The sequence below is a fragment of the Ambystoma mexicanum genome, chromosome 2p (genome assembly GCF_040938575.1).
Source record: "Ambystoma mexicanum isolate Mex_15411 chromosome 2p, UKY_AmexF1_1, whole genome shotgun sequence".
Lineage (NCBI taxonomy): Eukaryota > Metazoa > Chordata > Amphibia > Caudata > Ambystomatidae > Ambystoma > Ambystoma mexicanum.
In genome coordinates, this window is record NC_090923.1 from 529,516,560 (window position 1) to 529,533,853 (window position 17,294).

Here is a 17,294-nt window from a genome sequence, read left to right on the forward strand (position 1 = left end):
GGAGAAGGTTACAGATTGACTTATGTCACTGATGATGATCTATTTGGAAATCATGCATCTGATGACGAAGTAAATTTGACAAGAGCATTATTTATTTGGTGAGAGCAATTAAACGAGAAGTTCCTCAGAAAATGATGTTGGCACAGAAACTTCCTGAGTATTTTGATGAAGATATGTGCAAGTTCAATATGGACCACAGGCCCCTATGATGTAGGCCTGTTGAATGGGGTTAGAGAAGTAAAGATTAAATGGAAACCAGGAGCAATTTTATCTCGAGCATGACGCTCTCCTATGTTTCGAGAGGCAGATGAAGGTATTTTTAAGACAATTTCGGCAATGATGGATCAGGGTATCTTGGTGACGTCAGTCACCATGTAATATTGCTCTGTACCTTATCAAAAAATCTAAAGAGGGGGTTTTGGAGACTAATTCTAGATTTGAGACTGATAAACCAGATTGTAGATGCAGAGTTCCCTCTAGTTCCTAATCCTGCTACAATCTTATGTAATATACCTGTTGAAGCACGATATTTCACTGTGATTGATTTGAAAATTGCGTTTTTCTCAATCCCATTGCACAAAGACTCGCAGGATCTGATGTCATTTACGTTAAGACAGATTAAGTTAAAAAGCACGAGACTACCTCAAGGGTATTGTGAGTCTCCATTGATTTTCAATAGAGTCCTCCAGATGGATTTAAGCAATATTGATTTAGAAAGTGTTGTGTTGCAATACGTAGATGACATTTTAGTTTGCAGCACTTCAGAGGAAGAGTGCAGACGCAATTCTGTTCAACTGATGATTACACTTGCTGACAAAGGATATAAGGTTGACGAAGAGAAGTTACAGTATTGTCAACAGCAGGTGTTGTACATAGGCCAATTGATTTCACATGAAGGAAAGAAGGTTACTCCTGAGAGAGCTGAGGCTATTTTGAAAACTACAAAGCCACACACGATAAAACACATGCAGAGATTTCTGGGATTGTGTAATTATGTCAGTGCATGGGTCTTTGACTACAGTTCATATATACGGCCTTTATTACAGGCTTTAAAGAAAGCACAGGTAACACAAGAGAAAATTGTGTGGCCTGAGGAAATGGAAGAAGGGTTTGATCAGTTGAAAAAAGCAATTTGCACAGCTCCAGTTTTAGGGATTTCTAATTATGTGGAAAGAATCTTTGTTTTTTTGCACACAGATGGTACTGTTATGACGGCAGTCCTTACGCAGAGAACCATGTTGGGGTACAAGCCCATTGCATATTACAGTGGGATTTTAGACCCAGTGATGAGGGGTCATTTTCCGTGCTAAGATTCTTTGGCAGCCGCTGCGTTCGCCATAGAGAAAGCTACAAGCGTAGTGATGGGATGCTCTATGATGGTATTTGTTGAACATGCACCATTTGCCATTTTAGAGAAACCAAAAGGCACGTTGACTTCTCAAAGGGCTTCCGCCTATGAAGTAGTAATATCGAATCCAGTGAACAAAATAGTTCGATGCAGAACAGGGAATCCTGTCATGTTTGTAGCTGAACCACTGGCAGAGGACGGGCATGTGCATGACTGTTCGAACTATAGTTCTATGATGAAATCCCTAGGATAAAGGAAAATGCTCTAGCAGGAGGAGAAATTGTGTTTGACGGTTTTTCAAGGATCAATCCGAATGATGGACAGAGATATACAGGTGCCACTTTAGTAAAGCACACGGCCAATGGGGAGTTTCAGAAAATGGTAAGTGCTCGACTACTGTCTCATTATTCAGCACAGGCTGCAGCTGATTGTCACGCTCGAGAATCATGCAGTCCAGGAAGTAAGTGTACCACCTATGTGATGTCAACGCATGTTGGAAAGGAGGGGCTACCTCTGAGCGGATGGCACGCCAGTGCAGCACGCCGCCTTATTGGACAGGCTTATTAAAGCACTGCAACTCCCAGTAGCCATTCAGTCGTTAAATGCGTAGCACACACTAAAAGAGCAGACTTTATCTCACGCGGAAAACAAGCAGCAGACGGTGAAGCCAAACTTGCTTCATGTTCAGAAAATGATTGTAATGATGTGTCTGAAGGATGTCGTAATTTGTCAGACACAATTAATAGAGGTCCATTGGGAAGCACCTCAAGATGAGAAGGATTTGAGGACGCATAGAGGGTGTTCTTTAAACCCATCTGAAGCATTGTGGCGACAAGACAGCACTGGTAAACCGGTGATGCCTTTAACCTTATGAAAGGTGGTGTTGGAACAGCTACACTACCCTGCGCACACAACCAGAGAGAACCTTGCTGCAACTATTGCAGAGGATTGGTTTGTACCAAATTTGTTAGAGCATGTTGCACTCTATGTAGTGAACTGCATTGTGTCAAAAATTCACAGCTGGGTATACACTGCGCACAGTAAGGGGAGTTATTCCGAGATCCACTGGCCCCTTTCAGCATTTGCATATCGACTATGTCGGCATGCTGCAAGTATGTAATGGATATAGGTAAATGATTGTAGTTTGTCCCTTTTCACGATGGATTGAGGCTGGTCTGTGTACACATCCAGACTCTACCTGTGCAGAAAAATTCTTAGTACAAGAAATGTTTCCTAGATGGGGAGTATGTGAAGTAATGAGGTCAGACAATGGCCCACATTTTGTGAATCAAACATTTGAGCAGATCAGCTTGTTGCTTGGTATAAAGGACAGGTTTTCTTCGGCCCATCCTCCACAAGGAAATGGGAATCTGTGACCTGCTTGCTTAAAGAAAGGATAGCCAAGTTGAAGCTTTTGCATTGCCTACCACTGGCATTATATGCATTGAGGATCCAACCAGGTTCTGGCCACCATCTCACCCCCATGAGATAGTGACAGGGAGACGGATGAGGACACCCCTCATGCCTCCATCCAGAGTTAGAAGTGATGCTCAGCCTACATCTGAACTGTTAGGACTGGCGCTACGTGATTATCTTACGTGTATGACTTCAAGTATCTCTGCCATTTCAGGTCCGCTATGGTGAAAAGGGTGTGGGGCACTACAGAACACAGAAGGAGATGCTTCAACAAGTGGTGTTCAAGAATGATGTCTTCCCAAACTATTCCCTGGAGATGCAGTCCTAATTCGCAATTTCACAAGGAAGTGGCACAAGCCCAGATTTAACTGCCCTTTCGTTGTGGAAGACGTCACGCTGTCTGCAGTCCGAGTGCAAGGCAGATGCGCTTAGACTTTTTTAGGTGACGTCAAAATCTATGCTGGAGAGACCCCTTTATCCCCCCCATCCTTCAGAAGCAAGCATCGGGGAAGTACCTCAGTAAATGCAGACAAGGTCTATGACGAGGAAGAAGGACACAGAGGCTGTCGAGTAGAAGAAAACAGTTCATTGGACTGTGGCTTAGTTCTGGACACTCTTTTAGCCACTTATGAAAGAGTTAAGGGAAGTTAATTCGAACACTCTGCAGACATTTCAGAGTTAAGGGAAGATATTTTGTTCATAAAGCCACAGATGTTTGTTGACTTTGGACTGAGGCATGCTTAAGCCTTGATGAGAAGAACAATATGCCAAGTCGTGGGCTCATTTTTCGAAAATTGGAAGAGGGTACAGTACCCGGATTCATTTCTCACTGAGTTCCTGTTTGGATTTGCCCGTGGTGATTCCCAATGACAACATTTCACAGATTATAGTTTTTCTCTTTATATTGCGCACATACCCTGCAATTGTGGGGAGAACTACTAATGTTTGTTTTTCTGCAAGATCCTAAAAATGGTCCAATTGTAAGAAGATTGGTAGCTGCAGAACTTGCTAGATGATTGCTGAGAGCAGAGTATAGTGGGGAAAGGACAAATGCCCCTATCAGCTAATGACGCACACAGACTGGTCAGTTTGGTCTTCTACCATCCGATTGAAGAATACCGGCATCTTGTTGAAAGACACGCTGATGTGCGTACATTCCTAAAGGATCTGAGAAACAATGCAGCACTAAATGAAATCTTGAGAGGTATCATATCACAAGTGAGTACCTATTCCGAGAGAACTCTGAGATCAGAGTGAAACTTTCTTTCGAGGGACAGATCGAGAGGTTGCTGGTCAGACAGAACTTATTTCATGCTGAAAGAAATTCATCATGTCATCTGGTTTAAGACAGATTTGAGGAATCCACAGAGAACTGTGTATGTTGTTGAACTTATCTAGACTTACTGAAGTCTTTTTTCTTCTGCTGGAGAGGTATCCACATTTCGTCTGGTTAAAGACTGGTTTCAGGGATACATTGAGAGTTTGTTTTTGGTATCCAGTAAAGCAGACAGCTGATCGAGGATAAGGTGCTAATCCAGGATAGCAGCATCCAGAAGTAGTGCATAATGCTGCTCTATTAGTTGCTTTTTCCTTCCTTAGGCATTAAAGATGGGAAGCATTAGTAGTAACATCATTATGCCAGATGCAGAGAGACATCCACGTTGTCCTCAAAGCAGATGCTGCAAAATATCCTATCTGTGTATTATTTACGCATGCATTTTGTTCATAATCGTACTGCTTTCACTTGCAGTACGCACATCGTACTACATTGATGCACATGGAGCTGAGACTCCTGTGAATCTTCCTGAGCAGAAGGAAGGTAGAATTGTGGCAACTGCTAGGCAGCCAAGACCCTATGTAGTTATTCCTGTTCCAAAGAAAGATGACAAATTGCCTGAATTTGAGATACAAGTCACTACCATCATTCACATGCAAGAAGTGTCTTACAGGCTCTTTTTGGACGCAATAGACAGGCGTGGCAAGACGGGCAAGAGAAATGGTTGATAGAAGGTGAACCTACACAGGTAGTGCATGCAATTACACCTGGTCCTGTGATAAATGACCCATGGGTGATTCCTAAAAGAAAGTCACACATGGAGATTCTGCAAGACATTTTCATGCTTAAAAGGTATGCTGGTAGCATTAGACCTTCTGAACTTTCTCCTTCTCAGGTAGTCGATGTAGATGTACCAATTCGGCTGATAACTGTACCTATGATTAACCCAATTAGAAGGAGTTATGCTAACACACTTCATGAAATGATAAGGTCATATGAGAAGAATGAGGCCTAAGAGAAGCACCAAAGATGATGATTTCGAACTAAATGATTACCTGGACAGTACAGGTCACCTGGAAAATAACATATGGTAGCAACATATCAAGGAAGTGGGAAGAAGTACGTCAAAGGAGGAATGCTTTGTGTTTGCACAGATATTCAGACAGCTCATTGTCTTTCGCACATAGCACTTTGCAAAACAATTGGCCAGTTCAGTGCCGAGATGCCTACCTCAAATGGGCAACTGAATGGACAGATCCAGACGAAGATGACTACATCCAAGATACAAAGACAAGAAGCAGAGCCCATAATAAGAATCATGTGATCAGATACGAGAAGCCTGGAGTGAAAGGAGCTGGAATCCGATGGGAGGTAAACAAAAGACTCGAGAGTCCAGGTAAATCTGCAGAAGAAATTCGTAGATGGAAGAACAGAAGCCAAATGCAGATCTGGGGATCAGTGTTATCACCAGACAGATGGGAGGAGTGGTAATCTGTAGAGCCTGGGTGGTCATTGGTTGTTAAAAAAACCTGCCATTGATATTGTACAGAATGGCTGCAAGCCATCATGGCCAAGACTTGCTAAACTACTGACGTGGGTTGAAGACAGAGGAGGACCCTTGCAGATAGTGCCTCTGGAAAGTTCAAACGTGTGCTTCAGAAATAATGGCCCAAGAAAAGTTGGAGAGAATCAGAATTGTGTTTATCTTTGATGTACCAGGAATGATACATGGAACAGCAGTAATCATGGATCATTATTGGGCTTGTGGATCCAGAACATACATGAAGCTACCCAAGGATTGGGGAGGACGATGCTTATTAGTGAATGTCCATGTTCCAGCATTAGTGATTCCAAAAAGCGATTGCACCTTGACAGTTTTCCAAAAGCAGATGCTCACCTGAGGAAGAAGAGATCTGTGGAGCTGATGAAGAGAATGAAGAGAGAACTATTTTTCAGCAAAATCCATAGAAGCTTTTGATGCTATTCAATATGATTACAGGCTGTTCAGCCAGACCTCATCAGTATTCACCTTCATTGACATGCCGAGAATCCAGGTTGGAGCAAATGGCAAATGGCTGCAGATTACCAGATGGGAATTGCTACAGACGATCAACACAATTATAAAGGGATTCAATGCAATCCGAGAAGAGATGAGAGCCATAAGACTAATGACTCTTCAGACCAGATACGTCTTGGATATGATGACATCTATGGATGGAGATGTTTGTGCAAAAATTGGAGAATCATGTTGCACATTTACACCTTCTCATGATGACAAGAATGTAACCTTGACAGAGACCGTAGACATGCTGACGAAGCTCCATGGTCAGATGATAGATGAAGTTGAAGACATTGCTGATGACAGCTGGTTTGGATCACTCCTTTCTTGGGTTCCAAAATGGATGGGCAGACATGTTCAAGTTCCTTGGAGCCCTGATAGTGATGATATTACTTGGATTCTGTGTGATCAAGTTGATCATCTCACAATATAAGAAGACGGCAAAGAAAGCCATAGGGATGAAGATCATGATCGATGTCGAACCAGGATGGAAAGCCAAAGACCTGACGGATGAAGAAATCAGAGACTTTGTGAAGACCAGTATTCATGCACCTGAGGGGACAAAGTTCCTGTATCCAAAGAATCATAAGTATGTAGGAAGATGGATTTATTGCAGTCCAAATGGACAATGCATGCTCATGAGTGGAACAAAGCTGAGCATGTGAAAACAGCAGGATGCCTGAAGGGTGTCATAAAGATATGGATCCCAAAGAAGCTTTTCTTCAGACCTGAATGCCTGGATGTAAAGGATGGTGAGAGAGAGAGTTCGATGAATCGTCCAAAGGGGGGAGTGTAGAGGAGGAGCGAAGTACCCCCACCTCAACCGTTCCGGCCCTATTGCCTGTATGTTGGAAACCAGAGTATGTGACATACACGGAGCAGTTGAAACAACAAAGGCCAAAAGGAATCCTAGAGGCAAGATTCCCATTGAGGAAACCATACCTGCATACGAGGAAATATGATGGTCGTTTAAATAAGATTCCTGAAGAAGCAGAGCAAATAAATGGTAAGGAAGAATGGTGATGTCACCAACTCACGAACTATCACCGAGTAAACGTCACACAGAGCTGAACTGACATACCTAGAAGAGATGCAGAGCCCAGAGAATGCAGATATTCTAGAAGGCCTCAAGAAAGAATCAAGGATAAGTGACTTCTTGGGATCAAGGTGAAGAAACGTATGCCACAGAAACCGATAAAGACATCAAGTTATTTTACATGTGTACAGATGCAAAAGAAGCGCAAGCAGACAAAGTAATCTTGAGGCTAGCTTTATAGTGAATAAATAGCAGCAAGCGCCAATATGTATATATGCATATGGACAAGTAAAGGATGGATGTTTACACTACGCATTATAGCAGTGCTGGACTTTAGCAAGAAGGCCAAGAAAGCCTCATTTCCAGAGTGTTACAGTTAAAAAGCAAATTGAATTACAAAGTGAATCTTAGCAGGTGAGGCTGGATGAGCCAAGAAGCCAAGGACTTATCAAACTGGAGTAAACTGACATTGGATACAAATCGTGTGAAGGAACAAAACTCCTGTTCAAAAGGCATGAACAAAACGAGGAAGACGTCCGAAATCTATTAAAAAGCACTAGAAGCTTGATTCCATGGTCTCTAGGATGAAGTTGTACGAACGAGATGGCCACACCTACACATGAGGGCAGAGCGTGCCTTCATTCCCTGAATTTCTCAGAGCTAAGAACACTCTCAAGGCTGAGCTTCAAAGCCTAATTGACAGTAGACCACTGAGGTGTTGATGGATTGATATGCTAATTGGTGGGAAGCAATGGTTAAAGCAAATTCACCAGCACCTGGATGGCCAGCCTGCATGCTGCTAGACGTAGGTGGAAAAGTACTGACGGAGGTTATAGTGCCAACCAATAGTAGAGGACTGCGTAATTAGGGGTCCTATAGTTGTGTAACCAATAGGACGTGGTGTATTTAGTGGCGTTCATAGTGGTCATTTTTAGGGGAGGGCTTAGTTGCCCCACCTGATATGATAGTTTGATATGATAGTTTATTTATATAGCGCCTATACACAATGTGTTTCAAAGCGCTTCAAGGCAAGGAAGGGAACAAGGGAAAATACGACATTCTTACAGGCCATGAACAGTAAGGATATGAAATTAACTATCGTACTCGGCCTGACGACATTTCAGATAGGCAAGTGCTAAGACATAGATAAGGAAGGGAGGGGGTTAGAGGGAAGGAAATGGAAACAGACAGGCGACTACCGTACTAGGCCTGACGATATTTCTGGTAGAGCCGGAAGAAAACAAAAGGTGAGGGAGAGTGGTGCACAAAGGGAGGGGAGGAACAAAACAAGTGACTATCGTACTAGGCCTGACAACGTTTCAGATAGTGCTGGAGGGAAGGGGGGCAACAGTAAGGGGATAGGGGAGCGACAGACGAGGTTGCTACCATAGTAGGTCCAGGGACAATTCTGATAGAGTAAGTGCATAGGAGAAAGTAAGGGGAGGAGGGGAGGAGATGGGAAAAGGGAGAGGGGAGGGGAGGAGAGAACAGAGAGTAAGCAGTCAAAAAGAGTGGAAAAGCAAGAGAGGTGAGCGAATACAATTGCAGAAGTCAGTAGTAACACATAATGTTGCAAGCCAGGATACAAGATGAAGATGGAACAGCATGATTCAGGGCCACCATGAGTGCAAGATGCAAGATAAGTAACCAATCACATATTCACACTTGTTTAGACTAGTATGGATTGTATACTTAGATGTTCACTCGGAGCCAGTCACCCATACTCGTAGGTTTTTGTAGTTTGCCACATAGGATGACATAAGTAAACAAGTAGGTGAACTTCATTGATGACGAGTTTTGTGTACAAGATCTCAGTTTTTACTAGAATGCATTGAGTAAGAGGATCGAGTGAATTTGTTGATGTACGTTATGCTCCCTGTTTTAGATAATTGATATTAAAACAGTTTTAATTTTGCCAACAACCCGAGTCGTCTTGATTATTGATGTATGAATAAAAATCTGCATCCCCGTCCATCTCCAGGGTAATTGCTACTCATCTTAAAGGGCTGGGTTATCCAGTTCTAGTGTGTGCCCTTTTTACTGATACTTCTGAAGCTATGAATATCTTAGATGTTTCCAAAGCGTAAGGTATTAGGGCACAGACATTACAATTTTCATCTGACGTTCTCTTTCCCACAGCTTTCATATTCTGATACCATAGGTTATTTTTTAAATGAACCGAATTCTCAAGGTACATATCTATACCTTCATGGTTTTCTTCAACATTTCTTTTAAAGCAAAATAACCTTAGTTATATTATATAACAGGCTATTTGTGCTTATAGTGGGGACAATATTAAATGTTTCATTCTCCCCCTATATGCTTGTATGATAATAAGAAAAGTACAAATCATAATAACAATGAACACTATCATCGATATACCTTAGAAACCAATTGATCTTCTGGATGGCAATACTTATCTAAAACGTTGGAATCTCTCCATTGTATGAATATGCAAATGTATTATCTCTTTTTAATAAATTCTATATCAAACAATCCATTTGTTCGTAGGGTTCTCCGGGAATGCAACAATGTTTATTCCTCTTTGAATCAAAGCTGGATATGTTTGAGAAATGTAGGAAAAATGAAAAACTAAGAATGTATATACCAATGTAATGATGAGTATCATGAACGAAGATCAGAAATGTTTTCTCTTCAATGCTCAAACTTTTCTCTCATTGTCTTTTTAGGTTTATCTAGGGAAAGTTTTCCAAGATCACTGTAAATTAACCAGTTCATAAGACAAACCTAATCTAAAAATGTTTTTCTTTCTTTATCTGTGTACTTGGTCATAGATGGCATTGTCATCAGTTGTCACTCTTCTGTTGCTTCACTGGGGGTAGATTCAGGAGAGGTCAATGATTCACCCTTATAGGGCTTGATATTGTGCAGATGGATCCAAGCCCCGCTGCTTTTGAGCTTCACAGCAGTAGGGCTTACATCCCTCACATCGTAAGGCCCATTGAATAGAGGAGTATTCCAGATATACACACATTTCTCACTAGCACCTGGTCCCCTAGGTAAAGTACTGGAGGTTTTAATGAGTCTTCCAAACTAATTGGCAATTGGACCATTTTAATTACTGTAGACCCCTCTTGTTGATTCTTGATCTGTTGAGAAATAAAAGTCATCGTTTTCTAATAATCATGCATCTCCTCACCAATACCTTCGCTACACTGTGGGCATCTGTACTTGCCCTTATTCGGGGGTGAGAGGAGTTCTCATACGGCATCCAGTCACCAACTTAGGGGCGTTAAATGGTGAGCTGAACCAGATTGATTGCGTTATTCATACAATGCAAGGGGTAGGCAATGCAGCCATCCCTTTTTTAATGTTATTTTAAGCTTTGCTTTTCTTTCCTTCAAAAGGCCATTTCATTTCTCACCTATCCCAATGACTTGCGGGTGATGGGCCAAAGCAAACTTATGTTTGATGCCGAAGAGTGTAACTACATTTTCATAGAGTTCATTCACAAAGTGCGGCCCATTGTCGGATCGCAAAACTTCACGCAGCCCCCCCATCTTGGACATACTTTGTGGACTAGAAACTTTGCAACTCTGCTGTGATCTATCTAGAAAAGGGACATACTACAACTAACATGTTTCGATAACCATTACATGTTTTCAACATATCCACATAATCTATATGCAGATGTTGGAAGGGGCCATTAGGTCTAAGGATTGCTCCTCTCACCGTTCGTAAGGTGTGTCCTGCGGTACATTTCTGGTACACAACACAGTTTACAATGAACTGTGGCACTGAGGTTCGGTACGAACTAGTCTTCTGCTATTGTAGCAGCTAGACTCTCTCGAGTCACATGCTCTTGGTAATGGAGCTGCTCCAATGCTACTCTTAACAACTCTAGAGGCATAACTGGCTTTTCTGTTCTGACCTGCCTCCAAATTGCCTGGTTGAGGGATAAAGAACACCCCTGCTTTTTCCATAGCTCCTTTTCTACTTGCGATGCTCATCTTTGGACCTCAATTAATTGTACAATGGACGTCATATTAAACCCTTCCTTAACCAACAGTCATCGCCCTGCCCCTTTCTTTGTATCTTTCGTCTCATTTGCAAATATGGTTGAATATTATGCAGCACGTTTGCCTTCTAAACTCTGCAGCATCATACCCGCAAGAGATTAGATCTGTTATTTTTAAATGCGCTGCACACTTCGCGATGGCTATGGTTTCTGGAAAGCTTAAGGCTTCAATGAGCTTGTCCAATAGCCCTGCATGTTACACTGGAGTGCCGCCTGTGCGGAGGAAGCCCCTCCTTTTTCAATGTGCCAGGCCTGTGTGTACAAGTGACATCACATAGGCCGAGTCAGAGTACACCGTCACATCCTCATCCTCAAAATTTCATGCTGCATCAATAAGCGCAGCTAATTCTGCAGCCTGCGCTGAATAGGTTGATGGTAATCTTCTACTTATCAATACTTCAAATTCACCCCCTCGGGTCATCTCTGCTACTGTTGATACTATATGTCTCACCTCTGTTTTTTGGTCGATTCTAGATAAACCATCAATGAAAACCACTTCACCCCCTTTCCTAGAGCATTCTCTCTAGCATGGGGAATATCATTCTAGAATTCAGTTTATGTAACACAGTCGTGCACGTCATCTTCTCCCACTGGTTCAGCTATAAATGTTGCTGGATTTACTGTGCTACACCTAACAATTTTGATCGCAGGATTTGAGAAAATTACCTCCCATCCCGATGCTCTTTGAGTAGTCAATGTACTTTTGGGGTTTTCTAGAATTGTAAATAGCGCATGCTCTACAAATAGTTATGGAACACCCCATAGTTCTACTTGAAGAAGCTTTTTCTATGGCAAATGTAGCAGCTGCCAAAGACTGTTTGCAGGGATAGTGTCCTTTCATAACTGGATCTAAAATCCCACTGTAATAAGCTAATGGTTTATGACCATGTCCTAATGTCGTTTTCTGTGTAAGGGCTGCTGTCATGACTTCTCCATTTGAATGGGAAAATAAGTAAAATTTGTCACTATAATTTGGAATCCCGAATACAGGCGCTGTAAATCGCTTTTTGAAATTCATTAAATACTTCAGTCATGTCTTCTGTCAAAACTAATTTAGTTTTAGTCACCTTGATGAATTTGTCAGTTTTTGTCTGTATAGTTCTCATAATGGCTTCTGCTCTTTCAGGTGTCACTTTTCTTCCTTCATGCTAGATTGACTGTCCTATGTACAATACTTCTTGACAATATTGTAATATTTCCTTGTTTACTTTATACCCTTTTTCTGCGGGTATCATCATAAATTTGACGTCTTTCTTCTGTCTCACTGCATTCTAAAACGTCATCCACGTATTGAATTATGGCGCTTTCAAGGTGAATATTTTCCAAGTCCATCTGAAGGACTCTATTAAAAATTGAAGGGGACTTGCAGTACCCCCAGGGCAAACAAGTATGTTTCAGGCGAATTGTTCTATATGATAACAAATTCAAATCCTGTGAGTCTCCATGTAACAGAATTGAGTAAAACACATTTTTCAAAGCTATAACAGTAAAATACCTGGCTTTTGACAGAATATTACACAATATTGTTGCAGGGTTTGAAACTAAAGGAAACCCTGGTTTCGACTATATTGTTTAGCGAGCTAAGATCAAGATCCTGTATAAATGTCACGACTGCGCCGTAGATTTTTTGACCGGGTACACAGCCATGTTACATGAATCTGATGGTACTAAAATGCCTCGTTTCATTAGGGTGGATATAATTTCGAATATTCCCTAATCCGCTTCTCTGGACATTGGGTACTGTTTTGCACGTGGCAAAATAGCTCCTGGTTTAAGCTTAATTGTTGCTGCTCACACTAGACCCAAGTCATATCTACCATAAAATATTTGCCACCTTTTCCAAGTCTTCCTGGAAAAAATAGCGTTTTTTTTTTTACCAATGCCATTTTCAGTGGTATCTCGATGTTCTCAACTTTAATATAATAAGTGAGATTTATGAACAATACCAACTCATTATCTGAATAGTCATCCCTAAGCAGTTAATCTGTCCATCAGTCTATATCCTTCATTGAGGGCTATCACCGTTCTACTAAGATCCGTCACTTAGCTTGAGTCCCTCAGCATCGACTCTCCCACAATAAACATGAATTATAAGAAATATTTGAATAGCAACAGTGATGTAAAATTAACATTTGCATTAACTTATTAATTTTCGATGAGATTATGAAAAAAATCTGTCCATTTAAATCTTGTTGAATATCTTGTATGCTCCTGTAGACTATGTATTGACCAGTTGCGCTTGTAAATGTGTCCTTTATTGCACATACACTGCATGCTATGACCCTATGCACTTTGACTCAAAGTCCTGCGTGAATCGAACTAGTTCTAAGCTCTGAATGCATCAAGACCGTACTGTCCGTTGATAAAACAGAAATCGTTCAATGGACCAAGAGAAGTAGGTCATTCAGCACTCAAGTCTAATAATTAAACATTCACACCCGGGAATGGCAGACTGACCAATCACAATCCGCCTTTCCTGGGCAAGATTGTGCATTCACCGCCCGCACTGTTGCAGATAAATGTAAAAAAAATGGCCACTGCCATAATAATAGAAAAGGGACTAGGTCCGTTTCCGGAAGACGGCAGCCAACCCCTTCTGAGCTTGATCTCAATTATACCACTAAATGTCATCAGGCCTAGTATGCTAGTTTTTCTGTTCAGATCATTCAGAATCTTCAAGGCCTGACAATGATTACTGTATTCCCTTGTTACCTTCCCACCTTGAAGCACTTCACATGTGTATAAGCGCTATATAAATGAACAATAAATAAATAAATAGATTAGGATATAGGCCCTTTTCTTCGAGCAGATAGAGAGTCTGTATTGCCTTTGGAGCAGGCGGCAGCGTTTTAAGACACGTCTTATTTCTATCCAACATTAAAACAGCCAATGACTTACTCGCTATACCTTTAGGTCTATGCAAGTTACAATATAGTATGTAAGTTTAATAGACAATGATGTATTTGTATCTAGATTCGAAATATATATTCTATGTCACCCCAAATATCTCTGGGTGTAGTAGCTTTATGTGCCGTTGTACGTAGAACTTCATTGTTTGCCCAGGTGAGGTCTTTCAACCAATCCATTTTTGTTGGGCTACTCTGACAGTCGTAAAGGTTATATGAAAACATGGTTTGATTTTGTGTTTCCTATAAGAACTTTAAAACTGGTTTAAAAGTATACATTGTAAATACAGAAATGTTTGTATTACAAAACGATTGTTTTGATCCCATGTACACCCCTGTCCCCTGGCACGTTCCCCTTTTCTCTCCTCCTCCCCTCCCCTGTACTTGTGCAAGCTCAATGTCACTTGGCCTAGTAAGATCGTTGTCTCGGTCCTCCCTCTGTTCGCCCTTCCTTGCCTCGTCACGCCTTGAAACACTTGTGTATAGGCGCGCTACAAATGCCATATCATCTCATATCATATCATACTGGTTAAGGTGTGATGGTTAACAGAATACAAGAATAAACAGCAGTGACACCATTTACAAAAGAATATATTTACAGTGGGACATAAAGGAAGGGTAATGTTTGTAATGGTAAAGTTTGTAAAAATGCTTGCAATACCCTGAAAATATACTCACTCATTGTTTGGAGCAGGCAAACCAACGGTGCCATGAAGTTCATGCATCACAGCCTTAGGCATTCGAAGAACTGAATGTGCAATAGATTCAGCCCTAAAGTGGCTTTGCTGAGTTATGCACAGTGGAGCAGGAGTGTCTTAAGATAGGTAGGCCCTGCAGGTGGAATTCTGTACACAACAGATATTTGATTAAATAAAATAAATTTTAAAAAATAATTTTTATCCAATGTGGCCATGAGTTGACCTCTGTGGCATAGACACCAAGTAGAAATATTTTCCATTCAACTTGGTTTACGATCAGGTAATTGTCCTCCGTGTCGCTAGTTTCCTGTTGACTTTGTTTCGCTTCCATTTCTTCATCTATCCACTCATGTGTGCACTTCAAGCCCTGCAATTGCACATTTGTAAAGTCTTTGGGAGATAAAGGATGCACAGGGTAAGACCCACAAATGAACAGACCTGTTGACAAAAGAAACACAAAATGGGTATTGCATACTTGCAAATCCGGTTACATTTGACCTAATGATGGCAAGCAAGCAGTTTGTACAAGTAAATATTGGGGAAAATGGCAAACATTAAAGCATTTCACAATACGAACGTCAGTTAAAAAAACCGTGGCTCCCCGATTAAAACAAACAGACCAGCAGAAGGAAGCTAGGATAAATGACGATGAGGCTGTGCATCGGGAATTAAAATATTTACAAACACTCGGACTGGCTCGGCGGATGCTCCAATAAGTAGTAGTTCAAAAAAGGTTGGGAAATTGATATGGCAGGTGGAGAAATTACGAGCGAGCCACACACGAAGAATGAGGTGAACGCGGAAATAGAATGTGTTTTGACATATATTTCACACAAGTGTACCGACACGTGATTGCATACATGTTTTAATCCAGCCAACATACGTCACAGGGTGGGGCGTGTTTTCCGTGTTATTGACATCGGGGTACTCAAGCTTAACTTTTGATAATGTTATCACAAGATGCCGGGCGGAACACATGCACGTTGCCTGCATAAGCACATGGAAATGTAAGTGAAGCTCCGCTAAAGAAAATGTTTAGTACTTTGTGGTGTGGCCGAGGTGTTCAGACTAGTGGTGCGAAAAAAGTCAATAACGGCAATAAAGCTGTGGCAACTCCAGGAAACGCAAACCAAATAGGAAACAAAGGACTTTATATAGTAAATCTGCTTACTACATTTCTGTAAGCCATTGAATTGATACGGCTAATGCGAACTGAACTGCAGAAGGTTGCATACGTGGTGTACACGCTGGTCTCTGTTGTGCTTGCTATTGCATTCTGCGCAGCCTAAACCAGCGCTGCTGGAAGCACACTGACACTTTAAATACAAGTGGTTGTCTTTTGTCAAGACTCACTTAGTCAGGGTTTGCACATTTAATTATAATGCATTTGACAAAATACAGCACATACATATTTATGGTGACCCCAATACAAGTTAAACGAACAAAACGATGTGAATGTATACAGTGATGGCATTTGCTCAAAAAATGTGATATTGAATAATGTATTCCTATTTTGTATCTTACCAGAGCAGTTGAATGAGTCCGTGAAAGGAAATGCCAAACTTAAACAGCCAAATAAGGCAGGGCCATCTCCAAAAACACAAGGCTACTACCACCTGGAATATTCTCTGTTTCCTGATGATCCGGAACCCATCAAAGCTGATGTGGTGCTGTTTGGTGCCATAGCAAAATTGTACATGGAAAATGAAACTAAGGTAAGAATAGGTCATTCTGAGGTTGGGTGTGCAGGTCTCATCTTTAACTGCTATGTACAGGCCTCATTGAATTTTAGGTTGTCTCTTTAACATGCATTACTGCAGTGGAGAGCTGAAGTCATTTTTTCTAAAGTGCATACTCTGAACACAGCCCATGCATTAAATAAATAAGAAATTACTTTATATAAGTGATACAACAAGCCCAAAATCCCCAAACACCCATCACTTGTGATAATAGCTCATATTTTTACATCTGCAGCATAAATCAATCCAAATATTCTGGAACAACCCAACCTGTGATTGTGCTTGGGCTATTTTTGATGAATACCTGAGTTTCCTCCACCTGTGCAAGGGGCATACAAATAGAGTTTGGGCTCCCAGATTCCCCATAAATATTCTATACTTTGGCTAGGTACCACAGAAAATCATCAGGCGTAATATTTGACAGAGAAACAGACTTATCAGATTCCATAAGGCAGAACCTGTACCTGAGAGTGCAGCTGGGTCCGAAAGACCCATCAGTATTTAGAACAGTTGGGAATCTGCCCTGTCTTTGCAATGAGCAGACTTGTTTGACAGAGGAACTGGTTTGGAGGGATTTATGACCTGGAGAATGGATCGGGCTAACTGAGGATAGCGAAGAAATGCTAATTCTATGCCCCAGCAGACTTTATTTGACCTTTTTCATTCCGGCATGAGGCTCCGTGTATAGGTATTTGTGAGCTGTCAGTGTTCCCGTTGCTGGCCAAGGTGAATGGTTATTTTATAAGCCTTGGGTCATGAAATCTGAATTCTATAAAG

General features: G+C 41.3%; 1 protein-coding gene across 3 annotated transcripts in view; it reads left to right on the plus strand.

Moving 5' to 3' along the window:
- CFAP92 (cilia and flagella associated protein 92 (putative)) overlaps positions 1 to 17,294 on the plus strand; it is a 1,690,090-nt gene that overhangs the window by 184,066 nt on the left and 1,488,730 nt on the right. For all 3 annotated transcript variants that reach the window (XM_069643961.1, XM_069643959.1, XM_069643958.1), the window contains exon 3: positions 16,306 to 16,493. In XM_069643961.1, coding sequence (XP_069500062.1) covers positions 16,306 to 16,493 — 188 coding nt within the window. The remainder of the gene's footprint in view (positions 1 to 16,305; positions 16,494 to 17,294) is intronic.